At 43.8% G+C, this 27,117-nt stretch overlaps 1 protein-coding gene and 1 long non-coding RNA gene across 3 annotated transcripts in view; one reads left to right on the forward strand and one right to left on the reverse strand.

The window, feature by feature from the left end:
- The window catches only part of Cldn10 (claudin 10), a 64,452-nt gene that overhangs the window by 2,110 nt on the left and 35,225 nt on the right, over window positions 1-27,117 (reverse strand). The window contains exons 1-3 of one of the 2 annotated variants that reach the window (XM_090341963.1): window positions 15,453-15,694; window positions 7,687-7,848; window positions 7,495-7,576 (exon numbers count right to left, since the gene is read on the reverse strand). In XM_090341963.1, coding sequence (XP_090198089.1) covers window positions 7,495-7,576; window positions 7,687-7,848; window positions 15,453-15,672 — 464 coding nt within the window. In that variant the 5' untranslated portion in view covers window positions 15,673-15,694. Of the gene's footprint in view, window positions 1-7,494; window positions 7,577-7,686; window positions 7,849-15,452; window positions 15,695-27,117 lie in introns of those variants that run through there. The other variant, XM_090341964.1, reaches the window with a different exon arrangement.
- Window positions 15,948-25,226, forward strand: LOC150056755 (uncharacterized). Its single transcript, XR_016537091.1, has 4 exons — window positions 15,948-16,065; window positions 19,413-19,485; window positions 21,196-21,253; window positions 24,972-25,226. It is a non-coding gene; the product is annotated as an uncharacterized LOC150056755 (long non-coding RNA).

The raw sequence follows: 27,117 nt of genomic DNA on the forward strand, positions 1-27,117 counted from the left end.
ATGGGTGAGAATGTGGACAGGTGACAGAGGTCAAGATGCACTGTCATCATAAACTGCTTTGTTGAATGGTAACTCCTTTCTACAACTACTTAATTAAAGGTAATTTTAAAAGATACATATTTTTGTGTTAGACCTGGGGCCTGATCTCAGAACCTGCACTCTCTCTGAACTTTGGCTCAAGGCTAGCACTCCACCACCTGAGCCACTGCTGCTCCATTTTGGGCTGTTTTTGTTTGTTTTTGTTGTTGTTTTTTGTTTTTTTGGTAATTTAGTGGAGATGAGTCTCACAGACTTTCTAGCCTAGACTGGCTTCAAACTGATCCTTAGATCTCAGCCTCTTAAGTAACTAGGATTAGAGGTGTGAGCCACCAGTACCTGGCTGTAAAAGTATTTTCTTAAAGGAGCAGTACAGACAGGTACCCAGTGGTGGTTACAAATGCTCACAGGACTATCTTCATCAAGGAAGTCTTCCCCAAGAGATTTAAGAATATCAGTTTAACAGGGCTCAGTGGTTCACGCCTGTAATCCTAGCTACTCAGGAGGATGAGATCTGAGGATCCTGGTTCAAAGCCAGCCTGGGCACTAAAGACCGTGACTCTTATCTGCAAGTAACCACCAGAAAACTGGAAGTGGTGCTATGGCTCAAGGGGTAGGGCAGTAACCTTGAGCTGAAGAACTCAGGGTCAGCACCCAGACCCAGAGCTCAAGCTCCACAACCAACAATAACAACAACAACAAAAAAAGAATATCAGTTTGGCTTATACTGATAGATTCCTTGCCTTTTTTTTTCTTTTTACTTTTCATTATAGTTTGAGTTCAGATATCATTTCCATCTGACGGGTATCATGAATTCTATCAAACCCTTAAGTAGCATCGGTTGATTTTAGAGACCGTACATCTCTCCCTACTTTCTATTAGTTCTTTTCTCTTTTTCTTCACTCAGTTGAGAGGCATCCAACAGTGGTTTAAGTTCATAACTGGCCGTGTGGCGGCAGGAGGGGCGGGGACAGAAAGACCTGGCCCACACTGACTTGCATTACTGGAGAACAATACCAACTCTACCACAGTTTGTTTCTAAGGCACGTCCCCTGCGCCTCTACCTGGACATCTTTCTTCGCTTTTGGTAAATGCTAATGAGCTGATTTCAACACCTCAGGAAGATTATCCAAATTTCAGATGATCTGTTGCAGGTCTTTCTTTGGCAGTAATATCCTCTTGGCCCTGGGTCAGCTTTCTGGCTCAGTGTGGCCTCTTTGTTCCAACCAGCAGTTTCTTCCTTATTGTAAAAGGACAAACAGCCTCAATAGTGGTCACCCCAGGATCAGGGGTGAGGTCAGAACTTGGACAGGGAAAAGCACTGTTTGGGGGCTATCGAGGTTGATAGGACTCATCAAAAGGCCAACAACCTGGGCTGGGAGTTTGGCCTAGTGGTAGAGTGCTCGCCTAGCACGCACCAAGACCCAGATTTGATTCCTTGGTACCACATACATAGAAAAAAGCCAGAAGTGGTGCTGTGCCTCAAGTGGTAGAGCTCTAGTCTTCAGAAAGCCCAAGGACAGTGCTCAGGCCCTGAGTTCAAGCCCCATGACTGCCAAAAAAAAAAAAAAAAAAAAAACGGCTGACAACTTGTAGCTCTAAAATGCTTGTGTCAGTGGAAGCAGCTTCCATCAACTAGAATAGTTTATTTACACATTTATTTCTATAGGAGAAATTAAAGGACAGATTACTAAAAATGTTTCCAAATAAACTAAAAAGCTCTAAGGCATAAAAATGGGCTCTTCCTGGGCTGGGAGTTTGGCCTAGTGGTAGAGTGCTTGCCTAGCATGCACAAAGACCCGGGTTCAATTCTTGGTACCATATACTTAGAAAAAGCCAGAAGTGGTGCTGAGGCTCAAGTGGTAGAATTCTATCCTTGAGAAAGTCCAAGGACAGTGCTCAGGCCCTGAGCTCAAGCCGCAGTACTGGCAAAGAAAGAAAGAAAGAAAGAAAGAGAGAAAGAAAGAAAGAGAAAGAGAAAAAAATGGGCTCTTCTGAATTGGCCAGAGTTATTCTCCTGTTCCTAGCTACGTCTGGAATTCTACACTATTTGAGCCAGGTCCTCAGTTCACATAAAACTAGATGCATTTTCTTTTTTTTTTTTTTTTTGCCAGTCCTGGGCTTGAGCTCAGGGCCTGAGCACTGTCCTTGGACTTTCTCAAGGCTAGAGCTCTACCACTTGAGCCTCAGCACCACTTCCAGCTTTTTTCTATGTATGTGGTACCGAGGAATCGAACCCGGGTCTTCATGCATGCTAGGCAAGCACTTTAACCACTAGGCCAAACTCCCGGCCTGCATTTTCTTTTCTTTTGTCCAGTATAGGGCTTGAACTCATGGCTGTGGCACTGACCCTAAGCCCTTTGCTCAAGTCTAATGCTCTACTACAATTAATTTCCTGCCCCGTCTGACTTCAAACTCCAATCCTCAGATCGCAGCCTCCTGAGTAGCTAGATTGTAAGCATTAGTCACCAGCATGCACCAAAGCTAGATGTATTTCATGCTTCAGTTTTGGACCCTCCCTAGCCATCCTAAGGAAAGGAAACCAGGAACAACCTCTTATTTCTGCCTCCCTTTTCTGTCTTCCTTGTTCCCAATCCCCTGTTCTGACTGGATTTATGTCCTTGGGGTCCAGATAGCTCTTCCTGGCCAACTTAATAGAAGGGACAGCACAGATAATGTGTTCAGGAGGAGTAAGAGATCCACAGCCCTGTTCTCACAGCCCTTACACTGCAGTGGGGTTAGTCAGACACTAAGCATGTAGTTACAGTCAAGTGAGATGAGACTTCCAGACAAGCAAGGCTAGGCTCTCCCAAACACATGAAGGTGTGTCAAGATGTGGGAGCAATGACTAGTATCCCTCAGATTCCTGTTAGGATGTTTGTGTGTATGCTAAGGTTTCTTATTTTTATCATACATTATTATATCTAATTCTTGTTATAATCCTTAGAGACAGGGGTGATAATCCTTATTTCATAAACAAGGATATTATAGTTTAAATTACCCTATGTCTCAGCAACATGATTGATAAAAAAAAGGACTATACATGGGAAATGGAGTGCCAGCCTTGAGTGAAAAAGCCACGTGAGAGTAAGAGGCCTTGAGTTTGAGGTCCAGTACAAAAAGGAAAAAGGAAGGGAGGAAAAATAGGGAAGGAGAGAAAAGGAAGAAAAAAAAAGAGAAAAGCCGTAAGTGGCAACCCAAACCTCCAGCTCTCAACTCTCATCTATCTTCCTTTTATAGACATAAATATACAAATGAAGTGTTTTGTTAATATTGAAATAAAATCACCATAACCTACTTTTAGTTCTCATTTCACAGAGAAGAGTTTTCTCCTTTCCTGGCTCATTAAATTCTCAGTGGCTCAAAAGCTGTAGGGTGTGGAATTTTTTGAGTGCCCTTGGGCTGTCTTTTTCACCCAGCGCACAATGAGGTGAGGGTAGAAATGAAAATCAGAGCCTGCTCGGAACTCAAAAAGGACAGAGAAGCCCCTCCAAAACCTGTTGTTACAAAGAAAAGCACCTTCTCCTTATAGTCAGAAAACTCATTTCACCTTAATGAAAGTCACAGAGCTAGAGCCGCATTTCAACCAAAAGTAATAACAACCACATCATATTCTTACTTTAACAACTAAATACATTTTGGGGGAAAAAAGAAAAGTCTGGGAAGTATGCTCATAGGTTATCCATACCAATATTTCAAAAATGAACTTCATTGCTAGGAAAACTTTTCATCCAAAAGAAAATTTTTCCCCAGCAAATAGGCTTAATGTAAAGAATGTATTACTGCAAAAAATATACATAACATTCGGTAGCAATTACTTATTAACACATGTTTTCCCTAGAGATTCCACATTCCTCTAGGGTCCCAGGTGACGGGGATCCATGTGATTCTTAAGGTCCATTGGTATAACCAAGGTATTAAAGGAATCCTAGTACTCAGTGGGCTGTACTATTTCTGAACCAAGTAGAGTCACAGAAAAACACCAAACTAAATATTTAAATATTGAACTGCTCTGTATTAATACTTGGCACTTACATGGAATCTCCTATCCTATCTATGAACTGTTGACCTACATTACCTCCTAGTTCATTCTCCAAATAGACTCCTGAGAAGAGTAATCCTAAGTAAATACACATCCATAAAGTAATGAGTAATCGTAAGGATGGGAGAAGTTAATTTCCGGGCAAGGCCACCCGTGAGAATCATCTACTGTCTTCAGCTTCACTCAGGAAAATCTGTGTGGCGTGAAAATGTACTTCTTGATTTGTCTACTGTTCATTTAACTTGACAGACTACCAGAATGAGATAATTTTCTTTCTTATCCTTTGTTTTTTAAAATAATAATCCTAATAACATTATTATTATTATTATTATTATTATTATTATTATTATTGTGGTGCTGGGGATTGAAGCTCGGTGTCACACATGCTAAGCACAAGGCATACCACGTAGCTACACACTCAGTCTGGCAACTGTTTATCTCTGACCCTAAATAACTACCATAATCAAAAGATTTTACATAAGAGAAGCTAAAATCCTTAAGTACAAACCAAATAGTCCCAGAATGAAGACTGTTACATTATTTTTGAAACTGGAAAAGAAAAGCCTATAAGGAAGACTCCAACATGAGACTATGTGAGTCAAAGCATCTCATACAGAGAGCCGAAATCAAAGATCAGTGTCCTGCTTCCTCAAATGGGTAATCCTTGAGTGCTCGAACTTGCTTGATTTGAAAAGCAGTTTCTTTATGTCAATCAGTTCTTCCTTGGAATAGTTTATTTAAGAAGACAAAGCAAGACGTTCAGGAAGTCAGTAGTTGAAGAGTAAATGTACTCATCCTCGTCTAGTGAGTCGTAGGATGGGGTACCTGTAACTATACACTTAGGAGGATAGGTTGTTCTTTATCTTCAGACTTGGTAACTTTGGTTTTAATTAAATGGAGGGACTGGGTTTGAAACAACCTCAAGGGAAGAAACAAAAATCGTTTGTAAGAGTCTATGGAGCCCATATTGGAGTCATTAGATATTCAAGCAATTTGGAAACATTTAAAGAGTGGGGTGCTGTGCAATGCAATTCAGAGGTCTTCTGAGCTACATAGTGGGAATGGAAGGTTTGGGGGTGCCACTCACACTCAGCACAATGGTTACTGATGGACTCTTGGCTCCAATACTACACCAGAAACAACACCCTCCCTCCCCCTCTCTCTCCACCCCCCCCTTTCTCGTTAGTCCTAGGGCTAGAACTCCAGACCTAAGCACTGCCCTTGGGTGTCCTCAAGGCTGCTGCTCTACCTCTTGAACCATAGCACCACTTCCAGCTTTTTCAAACCCAGGCCTTCGCACATGCTAGGCAAGCACTCTACCAGTAGGCCACGCTCTTAGCCCTTTTTTTTCCACCAGCAAAACTGTTGAATTACTTTTACATAGTAAGAATTTCATTGATATGTTCAGTTGTGTTTTCCTAACTTAGGCAATGAAAGTGTGTTTAATCTGAGGATAGCTTCAAAATCTACAAAGAAAATCTACCTAACGCATCAGAGCAATCCTATGAAAATCAATAGCAACAAACAACAATAAACTCATTCTCTACACCTGAACTTCATTCTAGGATGTTTTAAAGGTTGGTGGGTATCACAGGGGAAGTCAAACTAGAGCCTGAGTCTCTCAGAACTTTGTCCAAGGACTCAAAACACAGTGTTCTGGAACGGTCCCATTTTCTGCAGTGAAATGGGAAGATAGCATGTGGTGGTAGCTAGTGTTTGTAAGATTAAATGCGCACACATCCTAGCTCCATTCTCTAAGCAGCTTGCTTCTTTGGTCTACTGAGACAACAGAAAGCTTTCTGTGACCCTCAAAGATCCAGCTCAAAGAATAACTATCACTTGTAGGCATCGTGCTAGTTACAGCAGGCAGAGTTGAAGGCGGTGCTTTCTGATCTCAAGGACTATACTTTATTCTTATGCCAGGTGAGTAAGACAAGGAAGATATGAGTTAGTCTTCCCAACGCTGTACTGCCCAGACTCTGCTCACCTGTACTAGGCACAGCCACAAGTGTGGACTCCTCACATTTTCCTGCCTCAATCCCTGTACAAAGGAAATCAGTCCCAATATTTCAATCCTAATAACTGCCAGCTGAAGAAGTGTTTTCTCATAGGGTATGTCAGGGTAAGACCCCATGGGAAAGATGACAGTCTTTCAAGACTTAAGAAGCCACTTTATCCTCCGTCAACAGCCAATTTGTAGCTTATTCATCTTCTATACAATATACCCTTCTCTTCTGTGAGAAGAAAGTGATAAGTGAAAATATGTTAATCAACATGTTGGTTTTCATAAAACCATGCCTTGTTTAAACAAAGTCTTCGGATAACTGTGGGTGTCATATGCCATTTCTAATCCTCTTCTTTTAAAGAGTCTAATTAGAACCTGATCATATTTGCCCTTCTCAGGCCTTGATAATTCTCACAATTCCTGTTTCAACTAGAATTTATTTTGAGCACAAAGGCCATTTCTTAGTGCAAGGCACGTCAAGGAATAACTGACGGGGACGAGAGCCCGGGAGTTAATAAATAGTCAATGGAAGTCTGAATGTTCTGTACGGCATTGATGTGAAGGGCCTTTTACTTGTTAATTTTACTAATCTGTAAGCAGCATTGGGTTTCATTTTGTTTTGTTTGAGATACCCAAAATAATCTCAAACTCCAGGGGCTTAAGTAATTCTCCCACTTCAAGTCTCCCCCATAACTAGGACTACAGGTGCCTGCCACCCTGTACCTGGCTTGCTACAGTGGAAGACATTCTCAGGTAAGTCCCAAGAGACATCCTTAGGCAAGACAGATGAGGGGATAGGTCACTGGCTCTTCCTGATTTGGTAACTCTGGGTTTTTCCCAATCAACAGAAATAAGCTTAAGGAAGCTCTGAACAGCAGTAACAAACAACCTGACCCAAAGCCCAGAAAAACCACCTCTGGGACCATATTCCCGACAGCATTCTTGAATACCTTGCATAGTATGGTTTCTTTATTGATGTTGATTAAGTAGTGTGGTAAGGCAGCAAATTGTTAAGCTCGAAAGACTAACATCTAGCAGATATTATTTTGGGAGAACAACCAAGAAACCCTTTCATTTTCACTTCTCACATCTTATCACCCTTGTCTCACACCTCTCTTCCACGTTTCCTGAACTTACTTCAGTTTTATCATGTTCAGGGAATAATGTTCATCACCCTAACTCCTGTGTCTCGAACCATTCAGAAGCATGAAACTGTAATACTTATCAAGGAGTTAAATGCCAATGTGTCAACCTGGCACATAAACCTGAATGAAGACATCCAGTATCATTCCTGCCAGTGTATTCCAGCTTCAGTACTCACAGAGGAAATGTATATAACATCTTAATGTATAACATTAATTCGCATCGCTTCCTGTGAGCTAGTAGCATACCGATCAAGAGGAACACTTACTTTTGCTCCACAAAGTAAGGATCAAAGAATTCTGTCGTGATTTTGTTTGCATATAGGGAACAGCCAGTCATTGAGCACAAGCCTGAAAGGTGCCAGAGACAGAGAGACAGAGAGACAGAGAGAAGTTTCCATGGTTAGCATCATTGCATTAACAGCACAAAGTACTCCGTCTGGAAGAAAGTTACTATTTACCTGACAGAATGAATACAATCCCGGCCAAACAAGCAATCTTAGCTTTGGCTTTCTCTGAGCCTCCAACTTTGGTACACTTCATTCCAAAGAGTGCAAATATGGTACCAAAAAAGCCCAGGCTGACAGCAGCAATCATGAGTCCTCTGCATGCCTGAATATAACCTGCCATGAGAAAAAAAGAAAATTCGTTTATGTCAACATCCCACGTGCGGCTGCCTCCACTGTCAAACCGAATGGCTGTTCCGTTATCTGAAAAAGAATGGTTAGACCCGCAAAAACAAGAAAGGAAAGTGGGCTATATCACAGAGGATGTCCATTCTATCACACACTTCATGTTTGGCATATGCATGATCCTGGATGCTAGATTGAAGAGGAAACTGAGGTTCCAGGCTTTGTCAGAGGTGAGTTAGTAAACAGCAGAAATGGATTCGCCTCCAGGGAAAACTATAAAATCCACAAATCATTGACTTTCAGGGTGAGAGCAGCTATCAAAACTGTTGAATTCCTTTGTACACCAATCTTTTAAGCTAGACATTTTAATGGCTTTGACATTATAAAATTATAATTGTGTTATAAAAGCTCTGAAGGGATAAACCTTTGAGTATCAGTGAAAGCTCTTAAGTGAGATAAACTAAAAGATCTTTGTGAACTCTCAGGAATGTAAACCAGAAAGTATATTAGTGACATTGTGTTATTACCAAGCTAAGTTCAATAAAGCTGGACATTATAAAATATGGTTGTCAGGTGCTGGTAGCTCACGCTGTAGTCCTAGCTGCTCTGGAGGGTGAGATCTGAGAGTGGTCAAAGCTAGCCTGGCAGAAAAGTCCATGAGACTCTTATCTGCAATTAATCACAGAAAAAAAAAGCCAGGGCTGGGAGTTTGGCCTAGTGGTTAAAGTGCTTGCCTAGCATGCACGAAGACCCGGGTTCGATTCCTTGGTACCACATATATAGAAAAAAAAAAAAAGCCGGAAATGGTGCTGAGGCTCAAGTGGTAGAGCTCTAGCCTTGAGAAAGTCCAAGGACAGTGCTCAGGCCCTGAGCTCAAGCCCAGGACTGGCAACAAAAAAAAAAGCCAGAGCGGAACTCTGGCTCAAGTGGTAGAGTGCGAGGCTTAAGCAAAATAAGCTCAGCAATAGTGCCCAAATCCTGAGTTCAAGTCCCAGGACTGGCAATAAACAAACAAGATAAAATACCTAACAATGTGTTTGATTAGCTCCTTGCCTATCCTTTCTGAGCCATTCTTTTTCACAATCACATATTTTTATTCACATAATCCACTCGGTGGGAATTTCAGTGTCGTTTTTATCTAGACCCTGTTTTAAATTAACAATATTTAATGTAACCAACTGTTATAGCATAAGTCATTTTCATTTCAGTCTCAAATAGTGCCATATTTCCATCTCAAATGGTAAGAGCACTACATCCTTGGTGTGAGTAAATATTTGTTAAGCAAACACTCACATATGTGTTCATCAGGTTTACAGTGGGAATTAAGCCTTCTAATTGAAATAAACTCTTTAAGTACCAACACATGGTAGTTACATAGTTAGGAAGCAAAGCTGCTGATTTTCATCTGCATGTTTTGTGTTTGTTTGTTTTAAAGAATGAAACTTTATGGCTGGAAATGTGGCTTAGTGGTAGAGTGCCTACCTAGCGTGCACCAAGCCCTGGGTTAAATTCCACGGTGCCACATAAACAGAAAAAGCCAGAAGTGGTACTGTGGTTCAAGTAGTAGAGGCCTACCATTGGACAATCCTGAGTTCAAGCTTCCAGGACTGGCAAAAAAAAAAAAAAAATTCAATTCCTAGGATCCACTTTCAAGAGCTAACAAGAAGGTCTAAATTGCTTTAGACCTTCCAAGATCCAGGATAAGGACCTCCATTTTGTAGTAAGAATTCATTCCATGCAGAAGGTAATTTCACTGCTGTGGGACTAATCAGATACAGCAAAAGAAACAAGATAATGATAATGCTTCTTTCCATAGAAGTAATCAGGTTGGATAGTTTATCTGGCTCATGGCTGCCTAATTTTAACTCTGTTGTAAACTTTGACCTACAATTTGCCCAGCTAAAGCCCAAGGGCAGGCAGAGGCATGATCGAAAGAGAAATCCTGTCAGCCCCTTGCAAGATGTAGGAAACCTTGAGGTTAACTACGAGTGGCTCATCATTCACCAAGAGAGTTCCTATGGACGCAGCATAGTCTCATTTCAATTCGTTTTAGTCCATGGTTTTCAAGTGCATTAACTTTCAATGTAATTATCAAACAAAGAGAAATGAAGAAGTAGCCTCCTGCATGCATATCTATGCACATCCCCCCACACACACATACCAAGACCCCTTACCAGCATGAGATCTGTTTCAGGACCTCCAGAAGGTGATAAAAACTGTATCATATGTATCACGTGGCCTTGATCTGAAGAGTTCAGAGACACTGCCCAGGCCCAGAGTTCAAGCCCCACAACCAACAACAACAACCAAAAAACCTACATCATGGAACTCTAAATTTCCTACTTTTGTTCAGTACATATATGATAAATTTTAATTTTTAAATCAGAAAGCAATCTTAATTACTAATAAAATATAATTTATTGTTAACTGGTTATTTAAAACGTATGAATTGTGTATGTCTGGAATTTTAAACCCCAGTTGACTGTATAAGTGAACTGAGAAACGTGGAATTGTACAATTCTAGGGGAAGTTTCTTCCTTTCTTCCTCTCTTCCTCTCTTTCTCTCTTTCTTTCTTTCTTTCTTTCTTTCTTTCTTTCTTTCTTTCTTTCTTTCTTTCTTTTTTGCCAGTTCTAGGCTTGAGCTCAGGGCCTGAGTACTGTCCTTGCACTTTCTCAAGGCTAGAGCTCTACTATTTGAGCCACAGCACCACTTTAGGCTTTTTTCTATGTATGTGGTACTGAGGAATCAAACCCAGGTCTTTGTGCATGCTAGGCAAGTATTCTACCAGTAGGCCAAACTCCCAGCCCTCGAGGGAGTTTCTGTGTGAAGTCCATATTTATACAGAAAGATGATCAATAGAAAAACACTTAGATGCATAGAAAGAGAGGATAGAGACAGATACATGCAAATGTATATTCCTAGAAACAATTATCATGCACCACAATTGGTATTTACTTTGCCATCTTATAGCAGTCAATGGTCTGGAATTTACCAGAAGTTAAAACTAATCAGTTAGAACAGTTAATATCTTTTCCCAGATGGTAACCAGCCGTTAAAACCCCAGGCCAACCCAGTCAAACCTTTTACTCCACAAGGAAAATAGCAGTAGTCTTTACACTTCATGAACCGACTACACATACCATTTGTTTTCAGTATGATCTGCCCTAGTCTTTGGCATAGGGGAATGAACCAGGCAAGTCCCTTTAATTTAGCTCCATCCTTTGGTGCCAGCCAGAACTTTGGTGTAGAAGGAAGGGCACCTTCCAGTGTACAGAGCAATGCCATCTGCATACACAAAAGAAAGCCCAATTTTCTGAAATTGGGGGCTGAGCAATAGCAAAGGATAAACTTCCTATGCAGCCATAAAACACAATCAGCCTGTAGGTAAGCCTGAGGTTTATATGGCAGGAGGGGGCTGCCAGTTCTTAAAATACCCATAGACAAAGAGGCCTTAAGCGACTTCTAATGAGTTTTTCAGAGTTTATCTTTGGCAAAGCAGACATCAACCACCAAGCTGTTTAACAGCTCCTGAGGGCAAAACTTAGAAGTAACACCATCAAGGCAAGTGGCAGTAAAAACCTAGTGAAGGAGGCCATTATTTCTGACAGGTCTAATTTACTGACACCGTTAATAGCTAATTAACACACTCAAGTGCTGAGGCATGAACGTATTTACTTAGAAGTTCTCTGAAGTCTAATTTATAGTTCATTCTCCTGAGAGAAACAGCAAACATTCCCACTCACAAAAAATAGATGATGCATATCATAAAGGCAACCTGGCTGGAAGCGATAGGTAGCTGAAGTTCAAGTGGTACTCTGAAAGGAATTTGGGTAAAGAAATAACTCAACTGTGAAATTTTCAAATAGCAGTTGTACGTGAATGAGTTACATGGCTGGAGACCTTCAAGGTATCCCTGACAGTGTTTTCCAAATGATGCTTCCTGATTTCCAACTGCAAACCAGCAACAGTGAAATCACCCACCTAGTGGAGGCAGGTTGCCAGCAAGACCACAGCTAGTGGCTAGGTTTCAACATGGTAGGGGAGAAAAAGAGAACTTTTTCTTTTTCTTTCTTTTTTTTTTCCGCCAGTCCTGGGCTTGAGCTCAGAGCCTGAGCACTGTCCTTGGACTTTCTCAAGGCTAGAGCTCTACCACTTGAGCCTCAGCACCATTTCTGGCTTTTTTCTATGCATGTGGTGCCGAGGAATCGAACCTGGGTCTTCATGCATGCTAGGCAAGCACTTTAACCACTAGGCCAAACTCCCCGCCCAACTTTTTATTTTTCTATCTTCTGATTTTTTTTTTGCCAGTCCTGGGGCTTGAACTTAGGGCCTGGGTGCTGTTCCTGAGTTCCTTTTCCTCAAGGCTAGTAGGTTGCCAGCAAGACCACAGTTAGTGGCTAGGTTTCAACATGGTAGGGGAGAAAAAGAGAACTTTTTCTTTTTCTTTCTTTTTTTTTCCCGCCAGTCCTGGGCTTGAGCTCAGAGCCTGAGCACTGTCCTTGGACTTTCTCAAGGCTAGAGCTCTACCACTTGAGCCACAGTGCCACTTCTGGCCTTTTCTGTGATAAATTGTTTTCCCATCTGCAAAATAGGGACTAGCAGGTCCAACTTCTTGGGATGAAGACCATAAGTCAAGTTTCTCCTCCTCAAAGCATCCTCTCCGCGATACTGAACTCGATTCTCAGCAGAAATCTAAGCACAATCCTCAATCCTGGCTAGACCTCATTTTCCTGACAGGGAAAACTGGATTGGTATTGATGCCTTCTGAGCATGCAGAATCCGAGCTTTAATCTCATACAGGAAATTGAGATAAGAACTCCATCAATAGCAGTGAAGAAGTTGGATCTTCCACCTAATACAGCAAGAGTCACAAGCCTTCCCTCTTCCTTTTTGGAGTCTCTTTCCAGTCCAGAGCACATACCTGGCCTTAGGGAAGAACTAGGCTGCTTGTGTCTGCAGCTGTCACAGCCCTTAAAGTGGCTTTCCCCATCACTTCAAAGCCAATGTCAGGAGGGGCTGCACTTGTCCTGGGAACAAGGCAGAGAGAGTGGATAAACAGAGGATCTCTGCTCTGCCAAGTCCTATTTGTAGGCAAGGGAACCAATCTCTTTGCATGTGGAAATGCAGAGAGGTGACACCCCACTTCTAGAAGATACAGAACATTCTGTTCATCAGAATTAGGAAAGTAGGAAATGGTCTCTGGGGCCCTGAAGGTAACATCCTCAAGAAAGAAATAGATAAATGTGGCTAAATCACAAATTGCCAACATCTGGATTTTTTTTAAGTCACAAAATCAAGAAATGAATGATCCAAGATGACAATACATCAAGGATTAGCAAAGAATAAACCACAAAACCATCAGCATAAGACAAGAATGAACAATTCACAAGAGAGGAAAAAAAAAGGGGGGCCACTATGGTAAAGCCGTCAAAATCACTGGGAATCAGGAAAATGCCAATCAAAACAGTCCCTGTGTCACTGTCTCCTACCCCACTGGATAAAAAGGTGTTAGAATGAGGAAGGCCTGCTTTTACTCTTGAAGGAATGCAGTTTGGCAGTTGGAACTGAATGTTAAAATGCATGTCCTACAGCTCTGGGTAGACCACTGTCCCGTGGAATAGTCCACAGAAGTCCATGTGTGTACCAGGAGGTGAGTAAAGAATCTCAATAAAGCACTAATAGGAAACAGTTGGAGAGGGCCCAATGTTCACAGTTGGGTGAATGGTTAAATAAACCAGTTTATCCAGACTAATAGATAGTATGCACAAAGGGGCTAAAACGGACCTGTTTTTTAGACCTCTTTTTATCTGTAACAACTTGGAAGATGTTATTTATTTTAAAACATTGCAGGTTGGCATGCTGGTACATACCTGTAATGCCCTATACCCAGGAGTCAGAGGCAGGAAGATTATGATTTCAATACCTGTGCAATGGGAGTGGTGAGACCGTAGCTCAAAAAAAAGAAAATAAAACTGAGTGTTAGTGGTTCATGCCTGTAAACCTAGCTACTCAGGAGGTCAAGTCCATGAGACGTTTATTCCAGTTATCTACCTAAAAACTGGAAGTGGATCTGTGCCTAAAAGTGGGAAAGCGCTAGTTTTGAGCAAAATAAAATAAAATAAAGCTCAAGAACAGTGCACAGGCCCCGAGTTTAAGCCCCATGACCCACAAAAATTAAATTAAAAGAACTAGGGCTTAGCTCAAATTGAACACTTGATTAGCATGAACGAGGCCCTGGACTCAATACCCAGCATTGAAAAAAATATTACAGGGCATGTTTATGTTTCTTAAATCATTTTCTAGTCACCTGAGCACACTCATTTTGCAGGTTGATGTCGTTCAAATGTCCCTCCTTTTTGCTCCCCTCCGGTCTTCCACACTATCCCATCTGCCTAGATTCGGAAAACACCCCCTCTCACAGCAGACACTGGAAGGGGAAACTCAGAAATCACCAAGGCACATTTCCATCTCTTGCCTCTGCCTTGTCCCCAGACTTCTCCATAGAAGGAAGCCTATCTATCTGCCACGCTATCTCAGGCCACAAATAAAAGTCACACACGGAAGAATGAGCCTAGGACAGAAAGGATCACACTCCCGTGTACCCTAAAGTAAACCTCAGGAACAAGAGCTCGGCTGTTCGTCTACCTGGATGTGTGCTTTGCTGGGGACAGGAAAATTCCACCCCAATGCATGGGAATGAACAGTGTCCCGGGTACTTCTTCTACACAGCAGGACACACACACCCAGTGTCCAAAGTCAGGCCCAAGTCCCTGAGACCAAGTTCACTCCGACAGCACCGTTGAGTAAATTTACTTGTCTGCCAGGATCTAAGCAAGTAGTAGATTGTGTTGTATGTGAAATTCTGGAAGAAAAGAGCTTAGAACTTGCACAACGTCTGGGGCTGACATCCTCTGTCCTCCAAAAATGAGACACACACACACACACACACACACCTCTACTCAAACATATATAACTATATTCATATATACACATCCATATATATGCACACACACATACTCCATCTATTAATTTATCTACCTGTGGATAGAATGCCAATGAAACCTTGCTACACCGAACGACGAGGCTGAACCCCTTCCAAGGCCCGGGCAGCACCTCCCCAGGCCGGGGTGTGAGCTTGGTCCCCCCCAGTTCAAGTCGAGAGGGGGCAACGGGTTCCCTGCGGACACCGGGCCCCGGCTAGGGCCCGGCAGCACCAAGTCCTGAGCCGGGACCGTGTGTGGAGGGATCTCAAGGAACACAACGAAACCCTACAATATGTTTCCTCTCCACCTTGTGTCCACTGCACCAGGAGCTCCCACTGGGGGTTCCAGAGATTCCCTGCGCTCTGCCATACCGTGTTCATGAGAACCGGGGTGGGGAGCGGAGAGACGAGCCCCGGCAGGGTGCCTCCGACGGACCGGAGGGCGGCCCTCGAGGGACATGGGGCCCGTCGCGTGGCCCCCTCCCTCGGGGCCCTGCGGGCCTCGGGGGGGGGGGTCCCCGGGTGCCCAGGGCGGGTCCCGCGTGGAGGGGGGGATCCGGGAGGGCGGGAGGTGGAGGGGGGATCCGGGCCGGGGGCGGAGGGGATGCTGACCGTCCAGCGCCAGCATGGAGGGGAAGTCCTTGCAGTTGGCCACGCCGGTGGAGTCGGTGACGCACGTTTTCCAGAGGTTGGCGAAATAGGTGGCGGTGGTGATGACCGTGCCGTCGATGGTGGACACCTTCCAGTAGTCGGTGGGCAGCGTGGAGGACACCAGCACCCAGCCAGAGACGGAGACCATGAAGGCGATGATCTCCGAGGCCGTGCTCGCCATGCCGTCCGCTGCAACCACGCTCGCCGCCTTCGCCTTCTCGCTGGGCGCGGCGACCCCCTCCGGGTAGCCGGGACCAGCGGCCCCGCCCCGGAGCCCGCCCCCGAAACGAGGCCCCGCCCCTGATCCCGCCCAACCACGCCCCTTGGCACACAGGTCCCGCCTCGGACGCGAGATCCCGCCCCGAGCCACGCCCCAACCCCGCCCCCTGGCACACAGGCTCCGCCACCACATGCCCAGAAAAGACCGCGCCCCGGAAAGGCCACGCCCCTCCCCGAGGCTGCAGAGGGGCAGACCCGGCGCCGGGAGGCGCGCGCGGCCCCGCACCTGGAGACGACCCCCCTGCTGTCCCGCCCGCTGAGCACCCCGCGGCGTCTGGAGCACCGGGGGCGGACGGTACGTGGCGATCGTGGTGGTCGTGCTGTCGCCGCCCCGGCCCTCTCCATGCCGGAGCCCCTGAGCCTTTGAACCCCCGAATCTGCTCCCCCCAGACCCGCAGGGTTGATGGGGACCCGGGGGGGGGCTGCGCCTCCGACCCCGGGCGCTCCCGGGGCGAGCATCGGGGGGGGGTCACTGTCTCCCCGCACCCCGTCTCGGGGGGGGGGGCCTCCCCGCGAAGGGGCATCCGTCCCCGCAGGGAGGCTTCCCCGGTGTATCTTGGCTCTGGGGAACCACTTCCACCTTCGGTGCCTAATTAAAGAATAAACCCATTCATCCCTTCTTCCCCTGGCCGTGTGAAGGTAAATAAAGATCAGGGTGTGCTTCCAGCTCCCCAGGTCACGAATCTGAGCGTCCACCACAGGACAAAGACACTGGCTTCATTATGGGGTTATTATTTGCCTATTAAAACTGCTTGCAGTTCTCGCTGTGACCTTTCAGGATTCACTTCTTGCCTAACGGCCCCCAAAGGCCTCAAATTTATCAATCTGCTACCTAAAAGCTAGGCATCGTCTCTGTGCGGGGACATGCTGGTGGATTCCTAGCTTCCCTTCCTTGTGTGTGTGCGCGTGTACATGTACCAGGGCTTGCACCCAGAACTTGGGGCTCTAGGGTTTCTTGATCCTAGCTTGGCGCTACCACTTGAACCATTCCTTCAGTCTGGCATCTTGGTGGTTAATTAGAGATAAACGTCTGAGACTTTTCCACTTGACCTGGCTTTGATTCTGGATCATCCAGACCTCAGCTTCCTGTATGGCTAGAATGACAGGCATGAGCCACCATCCTGACCAAAAAAAAAGATGCCAAGCTGTATGGCTTATAATTCTGCTACTCAGATAGCTGAGATCCATTCCTTGTGATTTGAAGCCAGCTGGGGCAGAAACCTCTACTGAGGTCTCTTATCTCTAATTAACCACCAAAAGGTGTGGTTCCAGAGGTAATGTGGTAGCCTGGGGCTAACAAGTCCAGATCAAGCCCCAGGATACACAAAACCACCAAAACCCATAAGAGTGCAGAATAAAATCAGATGACCAAGGAGAGGAGAGAAAGCTGGACCATAGCATCATCTCGATTGAGGTTTGGATAGAAACTCTGGAACTGAGACACACTCCACTCAGCGTACATATCCTGTTTCTACAATAATATTCAGATGCTCATTCTAGGGTGTGTATGTGTCCTGGGCTTGAACTCAGGGCCTGGGCCCAGTGTCCCTGAGCTTTTTTTGCTCAGGGTTAAGGCTTTATCACATGAGCTACACCTCCACTTCCAAGCAGATAAGTCTCAGGGACTTTCCTACCCAAGCTGCCTTTAAACGGTAATCCTCAGATCTCAGCCTCCTGAATGGCTTGGATTACAGGTGCGAGCCTTCAGTGTCTGGCTGTTTTGTTTTGTTTTGTTTTGAGAAAGCTGTTCTCCACACTGGATTCAAACCCAGCTCTCTGTAACTTCTACCCTAGTTTTGTAATCTGCATTCTGAGGCTGGAGCAGGTAGGGGAGATAGTGAATGGCTTGCAGATCTCCTGAGGGTGGGGACTGGGGATGTGGCTTGATTACAGTTGCCCTCCCGGGGTGCTCTTGTTCCCACTTTCGCCTGCGTATATGACTTTAGTTCACAAAATCTGGATGCTTCCCATCTGTTCACAGCAATCTTCTTTGACTGGTGTGTGCAGCCTTCTCTAGTCTCTCATACAAATTACTGGGTACATACCAAAGTATCTCCTCCCCCCTTTAAATCTGGTTTCCGATTCTTTGTGATCTACTATTATTTTTCAGCTATCTTTCTTTCTGAAGTATCTGTCTCTTTTGTATCAAATTTATTTACTTTCTTTCTTTCTTTCTTTTTCTTGGGGCTTGAACTCAGCCTGGGTGCTGTCCATGAGCTCTTCAGTTCAAGGCTACCGCCCTATCCTTGAGTCAAGCCCCACTTCCGTTTTCCAGAGGTTAATTGGAGATAAGAAACTCAGTTCCTTTTGTGTCTGGGCTGGCTTTGAACTTTGATCCTCAGATCTCAGCCTACGGAGTAGCTAGGATTACAAGTGTGAGCCATGCCCAGCTTGGATCAAACTTTCTATATTGAAAAGCCATCAGATATTTCCTATGGAGAATCCTAAAAACTCAAAGGATATATAGAGTTTACACTGCATTTTTCTTTATTTATTGGATTTATTTCTTTATGCTATGACTTTGTATCTATTCCAGGTAGGTCCTCCCTGAATATGTTAATAATTCCTTGTGTTTTCTAGACAAAACATGGACTTATTTTGGACCCAAAATGTTTTGGATGGTGAGTTTTAGGACGAACTCACTAACTGGTTCACTATGAATTCCACTGTTTGGATCCTAAACCACATTGCTTTCAAGAAAGAACTGTGAAGAGAGGCTTGAGTTCTTAGACCAGTCTCCAAAAGTTGGTTTAACATATAAAGAAAGCAACAAAAAGAAATCCCCAATCACCATTGTAACATCACTTCTAGAGCAAACGAGTTCTGGAATCCTCATTGGAACTCCAGGAAAGAACCCCACCCCCCACCCCCCACCCCCGGGCCGGGGGGGGGGGGGGGGAGGGGGGTGCGGAAGCTAAGCTCTCTGGGAGGCCCGGGCAGTGCGTCCTTTGAATGACAAGGGCAGCCCTTACTGAGAGCCAGTGCTGTGGCTGGCATACACAGATCATTTTAGCATCATAGATGGTAAGAAGTGGGTGGAAAAAGTACATTACTATCTTCCTTGAACACTTCGAAACAAGAAATGCCCTATTGCTGCAGAGATTGTAAGATGCAGTTGTAGCCTTGAAAGGGGTTGAAAAATCTCACTAACATAAATCATGGCCTGGATGGCAGCACTTGAGTTCCTTTGTCAGCTACAGCAGATTAGGGTCATCGTGCCTGGAGACTTAACCTTCTGTTTTGTTTTTACATCTTTTGTCCTTTGTATGAGGTTAGACAATGCTAACATCTTTTCTTTTTCTCTATTGCATATGTACTACACAATTTATATTTTAGGATCTACAAGTATCTGTCCAAAAAATGGAAAATACTTGCTTTCTTTAATATGTAAAAAAAAAAGATCATGTCTTTATTTTAGAATGTTTTACATCTTCAGCTTTCAACCCCTTTTCCTAAGTTATTAAAATATACTCAGGAATGTCCATAAAATGAAAGCTGATGAGTTTTTTTTAAAGAAATGATAGAAAAATAACCTGTTTCTCTTGAAGATTATGCAGTCCCAAATAACCTTTGCAGTTAAAACTACAACCTGAGTGGAAGAAAGTACCTTTCAACTGATAAATGCCTCCTTGTTTTCTTTAGGATTCAGCTCACTGAGAAATTGTAACCATTCACAAAAATCTTCTTCATATAAACACAAGGGTGACTACATCATGTAAGTTGTCTTCTCTAAAATATTCCAAATAACATCGTTACAGTAAGTTCTTATTTACAGAAAATGTATAAAACTTTTACTATGAAAATTATGCCTTATAATTTTACAGAATTTTTTCCTGAAGGTGTATAATGCCCTGAAATACTCAATCCTTTTCACCTTAATACTGGAAGTTATTTCTTGAGAATTATTATGGTTATTAAGGAAAAATAGAGGATTCCCTTCCCCTCCCCTGGGTTGTTCAATAGAAGTGAGAACCAGTTTAGCCAACTGGACGGGAGATTTGCAAAATTTCTTTACTTGAGATGCGAACTTCCTGCCAAGCAGCCCAGGTTGTGCCTTTCAACCTCTCAAAGATTTTCTAAGCATCAAATTTGGTTTCAGTGTGCATCAGTTCCTTCTCCAGTGGCAAGCTACTGCTCAGCTGAGAAGAAACTGAAGTGCTGATAAATGCAGAATTATTTAGAAAACAATTTCCCAAGAACCAAATAGTTACACCACCTAACGTAAGATATTAATGCTGAATCTAAGATATAAAAATAGCATATCTGTGTTCTTTCTTTTTCCCCCTTCCATTTTGCCCTGCTGTGGTTGGGTTATCTCAATGCTCGATGTGAATTATATGATATTTGTAATCCACTTAGCATGAAAGTGACAGAGATAGGAGTAATTAGGGAGTGAACACTCACTCTTACAAATGCAAGGATGCATTTGTATAGGAACAGGATTCATTAAAAAATGTGTGTGTACTTGGGGCCAGGAGTTTGGCCTAGTGGTTGCATGCTTGCCTAGCATGCACGAATACCTGGGTTCGATTCCTCAGTACCACATACATAGAAAAAAGCTGAACGTGGTGCTGAGGCTCAAGTGGTAGAGCTCTAGCCTTGAGAAAGTCCAAGGACAGTGCTCAGGCCCTGAGCTCAAGCCCAGGACTGGCAAAAAAAAAAAAAAAAATGTGTGTATAGAGAGATGCAAGTCTCCGTGTGCCTGTGCACAATTTCAAATTACAAATATACACACAGTTGTCTTATGTTGTCCACCTCCAAGGCTGTACTACATCAGAACATTTCCATGGGCTTATAAGTTGATGCCATTTCTCTTGTACTTTTTTAATGCATGCATTTGAAACCAACCCACTCACTTGCAAGTTTTCTTGGAATCATCTAGATTCCTCTTGAGGCTCTGGAGAAATGAAGTTGGGAGACCTAGCAGCCCTGTTTGTCTTGGTAATTATTTTTCCAGCGTGGACCAACTCTCAGTGTTCTTACTCTGGGATACTGAAAACTTGCAAGCTTACCGATGGAGTGGGTACATTTTGTTGGTCAGTAAGCATTAAAAGTATTAAATCGACCTGTGTATCCAGGTTGGGGCATCAAGTAAATAAATCACGGTGATTTAGGGCAAGTTATTTTATTGCTCTGAGTTACAGCTTCCTCATTTGTAAAACAAAGACTTCTGTTGGATGACCTCCAAAAACATTTCCAACTCTGAAAGTCTCTCTGGCCCAATCACTGGCAGACAGTATCACCATGCAGAGAAGCCACTGGTTTCCTTTTGTGTCTTCCCTACCTTGTTTTCTGTGTTCTTCCTTTGCTATATCTAAAGGTCTGGTGGTGTATTTACAGATAGAGACTGGGTGCATGGAGAAAAGATTGAAACATCTGTACACATGGTCTTATTTTCTCTTCTTAAAATTATTCATGAAATCAGGTGATGTCATGGGCAGATGAGAAACAGAAGAGAAAATTCTAGCTCTGTGTGACCTCAGGTGAGCAGACCACCTTATCTTACTCAGAATTATTAAAGCAGGGATAAAACCCAGCTTCTTTCAATATTATTGTGAGGATGAGAGACAATGGATATATACAAAAGTTAGGAATGTGGTTGATGTTCAACAAGTAATGGACAATATTCACTCAGTTTGCTTATGCCTTTTTTGTTTCTCTATGTTTCTTTAAAACTGTACTATTACATTTTCATAAAAGAGCTATTTAGCAGAGTTAGACTGATGTTGTGCCCAGATTTTGGGGTCCCTAAAGACCACCAAAGAGCCGAATCTGATGTAAGAGCACAAGAGTCTTTATTGCAAGCTCGAGCCTGGACTCACAACAGACACGACACAGAGGATCTGAGTTGAGAGTCCACACCGTCCAGTTGGAGGGGTTTTTATGGGTCACAAAATCAGGTCTAGGGGGCTTTCAGCTAAATTACTACATAATTGGCTAATATTTTGCAAGCTAGTCTTATCACAATCTTATTGGCTGGGGGGCTTACGTTAAACAGTGGAGAACGTTAACAATGCTATCTTTGGTCAACATTCCCAGCTCTGGGGCTTGTCAAATCACCTGGTGATTGGCCATTGTTGAGGCAGTTTCGGGGAGAACATGATTGAGACACTCTGTGGGTTTTCCAGGAACTTTAGTCTACATCTTTGGTAACAGATCTTCCTGTAAAATGGAGTCTAAGTTCAAAATGGCTTCACTGTGGTTAAGACCCCACACTAGCAGACAGGAGCCTGGAGCTCTACGAATCACTGAATAACAAAATAGACGCCCCCTGCCCAACCCAGGCTCTGATTTCCCAGGGAGAGAGATAAGGAATGGCATAAGAAAAACATCTAGACTATTAGATCACTTTTTTTTTTTTTTAAAGTTGGCTGAGAGCAGGGAGCAGGATCCCTCCCTCCTTTTCTCCTTCTTTCTTTCTTTCAGCTGGTTCTGGGGCTTGAACTTAGGGCATAGGCACTTAGCCTTTTCAGCTCAAGGCTAGTGCTTTGACTTCTGGAGTTTTGGTGTTTAACTGGACCTAGGAGTCCAGCAGGCTTTTCTTCCAGGCCTGGCTTTTTACCATGATCCTTAGCTCAGCTTCCTGAATAGCTAGGATTACAGGTGTGAGCCACCTGCACCTGGTTGAGAGGGTGATTTTTCCATATTAATGGCCAGGGAAGCCCTCCCTGGGCTGAGTAAAAATCGGAAGGAAATGACCTTGACCACAGGGCTAGTTCCAGAAAGAGCTCCCCCACAGAGCTCCTTCCCTCTGGGTTTTGTTTGACTAGTATAGGAGGCTCCACAGGGGGAGGCTGAAACAGAGAAGCTGGAGAGAGCAGTAGAGCTGACTCTGTGTGTGTGTGTGTGTGTGTCTGTCTATCTGCATGTGTCCCCATGAGTTCTATGCACACATTTGTGTGTATTCCTGTATGTGGCCATCTACATGTGTGTACATGTGTGCATCTGAGTGTGCATGGGGGGATTTGTGTAGCTTACATCCAGCCTTTCAGTTGCAGTGACATCTTGGGCTTTTGCTAAGTTGGCAGGAAGATGTTGGCAGGTGTTTTGAAGTGAGGAGTGTCACCTGACCTGTTTTAGGGCCATTCTGGGGATATCTGGGGGAGGGGGGCAGGAGAGGAGCAAGGGCAGAGAGCCAGCTGCAGTCACTCAGCAGGGTCCTGTGCAGCTTCCATCTGCTGGTTGCAGTGAGGTGGCGAGAAATGTTTGAACATTGGTGTATTTAGAGGGTTGAGTTGACAAGGTTTTCTGAGGAACTGGTTGTGACAAAGTGCAAGAAAAAAGCCTCAGAGGACAGTGGGGTCTGTCTCCTTCAGGGAGGAGGACCCCTCTAGAGAGGTTGGATCCACCAGCAAGTGTTAGATTTTAGACCCATGGGATAAGGGATGCTCTGTAAACACCTGGGAAGAGATGCCAAGAATATCACTGAACCTGAAAGTACCAACTTCAGGACAGAGGCCCATGCTAAAAGAATTTCAGGAGTCCCCTAGAGTGTGTGATGGATAAAGGCATGCAGATAACTGGATGTCCCAGGGCTGAGGATAGAGAGAGAAGGGAAAGCCTATGGCCTGGCCCTGGAGCCTTGAATCTTTTTTCATTGCATAGATTTTTTTTTTTCCAGTCCTGGGCTTGAGCTCAGGGCCTGAGCACTGTCCTTGGACTTTCTCAAGGCTAGAGCTCTACCACTTGAGCCTCAGCACCACTTCCAGCTTTTTTCTATGTATGTGGGTGGTACCAAGAAATAGAACCCGGAAACCCGGGTCTTCATGCATGCTAGGCAAGCACTGTACCACTAGGCCAACTCCCGGCCTCACTGCATAGATCTCCAGCCTGGGCTGGAGAAACCTCAGCATGGGAGTCCCTGGGCCACAGGGAGAAATTGTGCCAAGGAGGGTGTTGGGCAGTCCTGGGTGACCTCAGTGACCCTGAGGAGAGCTGTTTCAGGGGATAGGGTGGGGTCTGTACCACAGGGAGTAAGCACAGGGGGGGGGAAGGGGGGAGGGAGGGGGGAGAGGGAGAGACAAGACACAGAGGGAAAATAGAGATGGTAAATGGAAGCAACTGGGGTCACAAAAAGCTTCCTTTTTTATTTTCTCTTAAGGTAAGAAAAGTAGAGGTTGGGTGTCGTGTCTTACACCTGTAATCCCAGCGACTTGAGAGAGAGATTGGGAAGATTGCGATTGGAGGCCATCCAGGGCAAAGTTGAGGGTAATGGAGACACGCCTGTGATTCCAGCTACACAAGAGGCAGGCACGGGAGGCTTGCTAGAGTTAGAAAGATCTTTTTTAAAAAAAAATCCTTTAATTCAGCATTTTAAATGAAGAAACTAGGAAATCCAAGAGTGAATTCTTAAAGCATTTGAAGTCATAAACTATAAAGGGTGCTAATACTGATGGGAATAACACTTTGTATATGTTGTTATTCAAAAATGTCTGAATTCACCAGTGCCAGTGGCTCACATCTGTAATCCTAGCTACTCAGGAGGCTGTCATCCAGGGGATTACAGTTCAAGGTGGAAGTCTAGCAAATGCTGTCCCCCAAACCAGATTAGAGGTGTGGCTCAAATAGTAGAGCACCAAAGAAGCAAGTTCAAGGCCCCAAGTTCAAACCTCAGTATTGCCAAAGCAGAAGCAGGAAAAGAACAAATGTGTATGAACCCTATGAATTATCTGAGTTTATTGCTAAAGAAAAATAAGCCGAGCACCAGTTCTCAGACCTGAAATCCCAGCTCCTCAGGAGGTTGAGATCTGAGAATTGCTGTTCGAAGCCAGCCTGGCAGGAAAGTTCATGAGACTCTTATCTTTAATTAACCACCAGAAAACTAGAAGCAGAAGTGAGTGGTGCTGTGGCTCAGTGTTAGAATATTAGCCTTAAGCAGAAGACGCTCAGGGACAGCGCCCAGGCCCAGAATTCAAGCCCCAAGACTGGAAAAAAATAAAATAAAATTATAAGCCAAGTTTGAATACTCTCTCAAAGTTGAAAGTTATCCTCAAAGATATACTCATGCTAATAAAATACTGCCCAGTAATTTACTAACAAGCTTTGTGGCCCAGGCTAGTGCAGAATCCCATGCACAATGACTTTGAAGGTAAACGTGAAGAGAAAAGGAAGTCCCATGGGATTGTGTGCTGTAATATGGGTGACAGAACAGACACACCTTGCTGTAGGTTGAAACAATTGTTGTTTCTGTGTTTGATTTAGGGTTTGCAAAGAATTAATGAAAAGATCGAGAGCACAAAGTTAAAGTCATGTTTCGCCTGTGGTTAGTATAACCACCACGCCTCCAGAATGTCATGTCGGTCATTAATCTTTCTGACAACAACCGTGCTCTCTCAGCCACCTTCCCAACACAGGCTGTCTGTCTGTGCAATCCCTGCTGTGCTAAGCAAAGTTGCTTTTCTTCATAAGACCCACAATCGATTAGATTGTCATATGTTGACACAGTAAATAAAGCAGCCAGTGACACTTGGCCAAACAACCTGAATGAAGCTATTTGTCCCCACGTTTCTAGGACTCATATACCAGAAGGAAGAAAGCAAAGAATAAGATTCTGTTACACAGTGTTCATTTCCAGAAGTGACTAAGAGAATTGAATAAATTAAAACATGGCTATGATAGAACTAGGATCCTATCTCAAAACAACACAATCAAAAAAGACCCAGCAAGCTGGGAGCTCATGTCTATAACCCTAGCTGCTCAGGAGGCTGAGATCTGAGTATCTGGATTTGAAGCTGGCCTTGGTAGGAAAGTCTGTGCAACTCTTATCTCTAATTAAGGCAGAAGTGTCACTTTGCTTCAAGTTGTAGAGTGCCAACCTTGAGTAAAGCAGCTGAATGCCCAGGCATTGAGATCACATCCAACTACACACACACACACACACACACACACACACACACACACACACAGATGAAACTAGAACTAATTAAATAATTCAAAAGTTAAGTTGAAAGATGTTTCTAAAACTCTGCTTAGATTATTGACAGAGGGTTGGTTTTGATTTTGTCCATCAAACGGGGCCTGGTATTATCCCTGAGCTGTTTTGTTTAGGTTTAGGGTTCTTTCTTTATACATATGTGTGTGTGTGTGTTTGTGTGTGTGTGTGTGTGTGTGTTATTGTAATTAATAGAAGGGTTACATTATATTCGCCAGATAGAAGGTGCATTACTTAACAATCATTGCTACCCCTTCTCATGTTTTTCCCTCCCCCACCTCCTAGGGTTCTATCACTTTGAGCCACAGCACCTCTTCCAGTTTTCTGATCTCAGCCTCCTGAGTAGCTGGGATTACACATCACTGATGCCAAGCTCAAGGCAATGGGGAACTATTGTTTTCTCCCCTTCAATGTCAAGAAGAAGCAAGAAGGAATTGGGAGAGAGAAAGAAAAAGGAACCTAAGAGGCTGGGCATGGTGGCTCATGCCTATAATCATAGCTACTCAGGAGGCTAAGATCTGAGGATCATGGTTCAAAGCCAGCCTAGGCACTAAAGTCTGTGAACCTCATGTCTCCAATTAACCACCAGAAAACTGAAAGTGATGCTGTAGCTCAAGGGGTAGGACGGTAGCCTTGAGCTGAAGAGCTCAGGCCCAGAGTTCAAGTCCCACGACCAACAGAAAAAAAAAAAAAAAGAAGAAGGAAAAAAAAAAGAAACCTAAGAGACAGAGGAAGGTAGAGAAAGTGGCCAGAGGAAGTTAGGGTTTTGATGGGGTCATTCATGAGCCAATACAAGAGTAGTTAAAATCAAGAAATTAAAGATTGCTTGCAGTTTGCCTCTACTTCAGCCCCACTTTACCTCCAATTTTGTTTACTTCTCTATATTTGCCTGTTTAAACTATAAGCACAGACCATTAACAAAAACCTGAACCAAAGGCAGATTGAAGAACTTTGGTTCCTTTTATGCACAGAGCTTGAGTTTCTAGGACATTGGCACCTCTGTTTATTTTCATGGCTGGAATTAAGCAGGTTAAGAACAAAGCCTGATTTAGTACTTCTTATTGTGGCTTTGGGCAACACTTCTGAAGCCCATGATTGTGAACAAGCATTAAAACACACACACACACACACACAAATACCCACTCTTGAAAGCTGAAAAGAACCACCTTTCTCTTTCCATTCTAAATGAAAGTGTCACTGAGTAGTAGTAGATTAATATTGTTGACAGCAGTAGGGGAAAAATCAATATCTCTGCCCCATCCAACATACCATACTGTCCTTGGCTTCCTCAATTATTCAAGGTACTTCATTAGACCACAGGCTTTAGGTTTTTATAGGTAATCACGTCTCATTTTTTTCAACTAGTTAGCCACTAAGCCAGTATATTTTTACTTAGTGATTTTTTTGGGGGGGGCG

The sequence above is a fragment of the Megascapheus bottae genome, chromosome 11 (genome assembly GCF_031878675.1).
Source record: "Megascapheus bottae isolate mThoBot1 chromosome 11, mThoBot2.hap1, whole genome shotgun sequence".
In the NCBI taxonomy this organism is placed as follows: domain Eukaryota; kingdom Metazoa; phylum Chordata; class Mammalia; order Rodentia; family Geomyidae; genus Megascapheus; species Megascapheus bottae.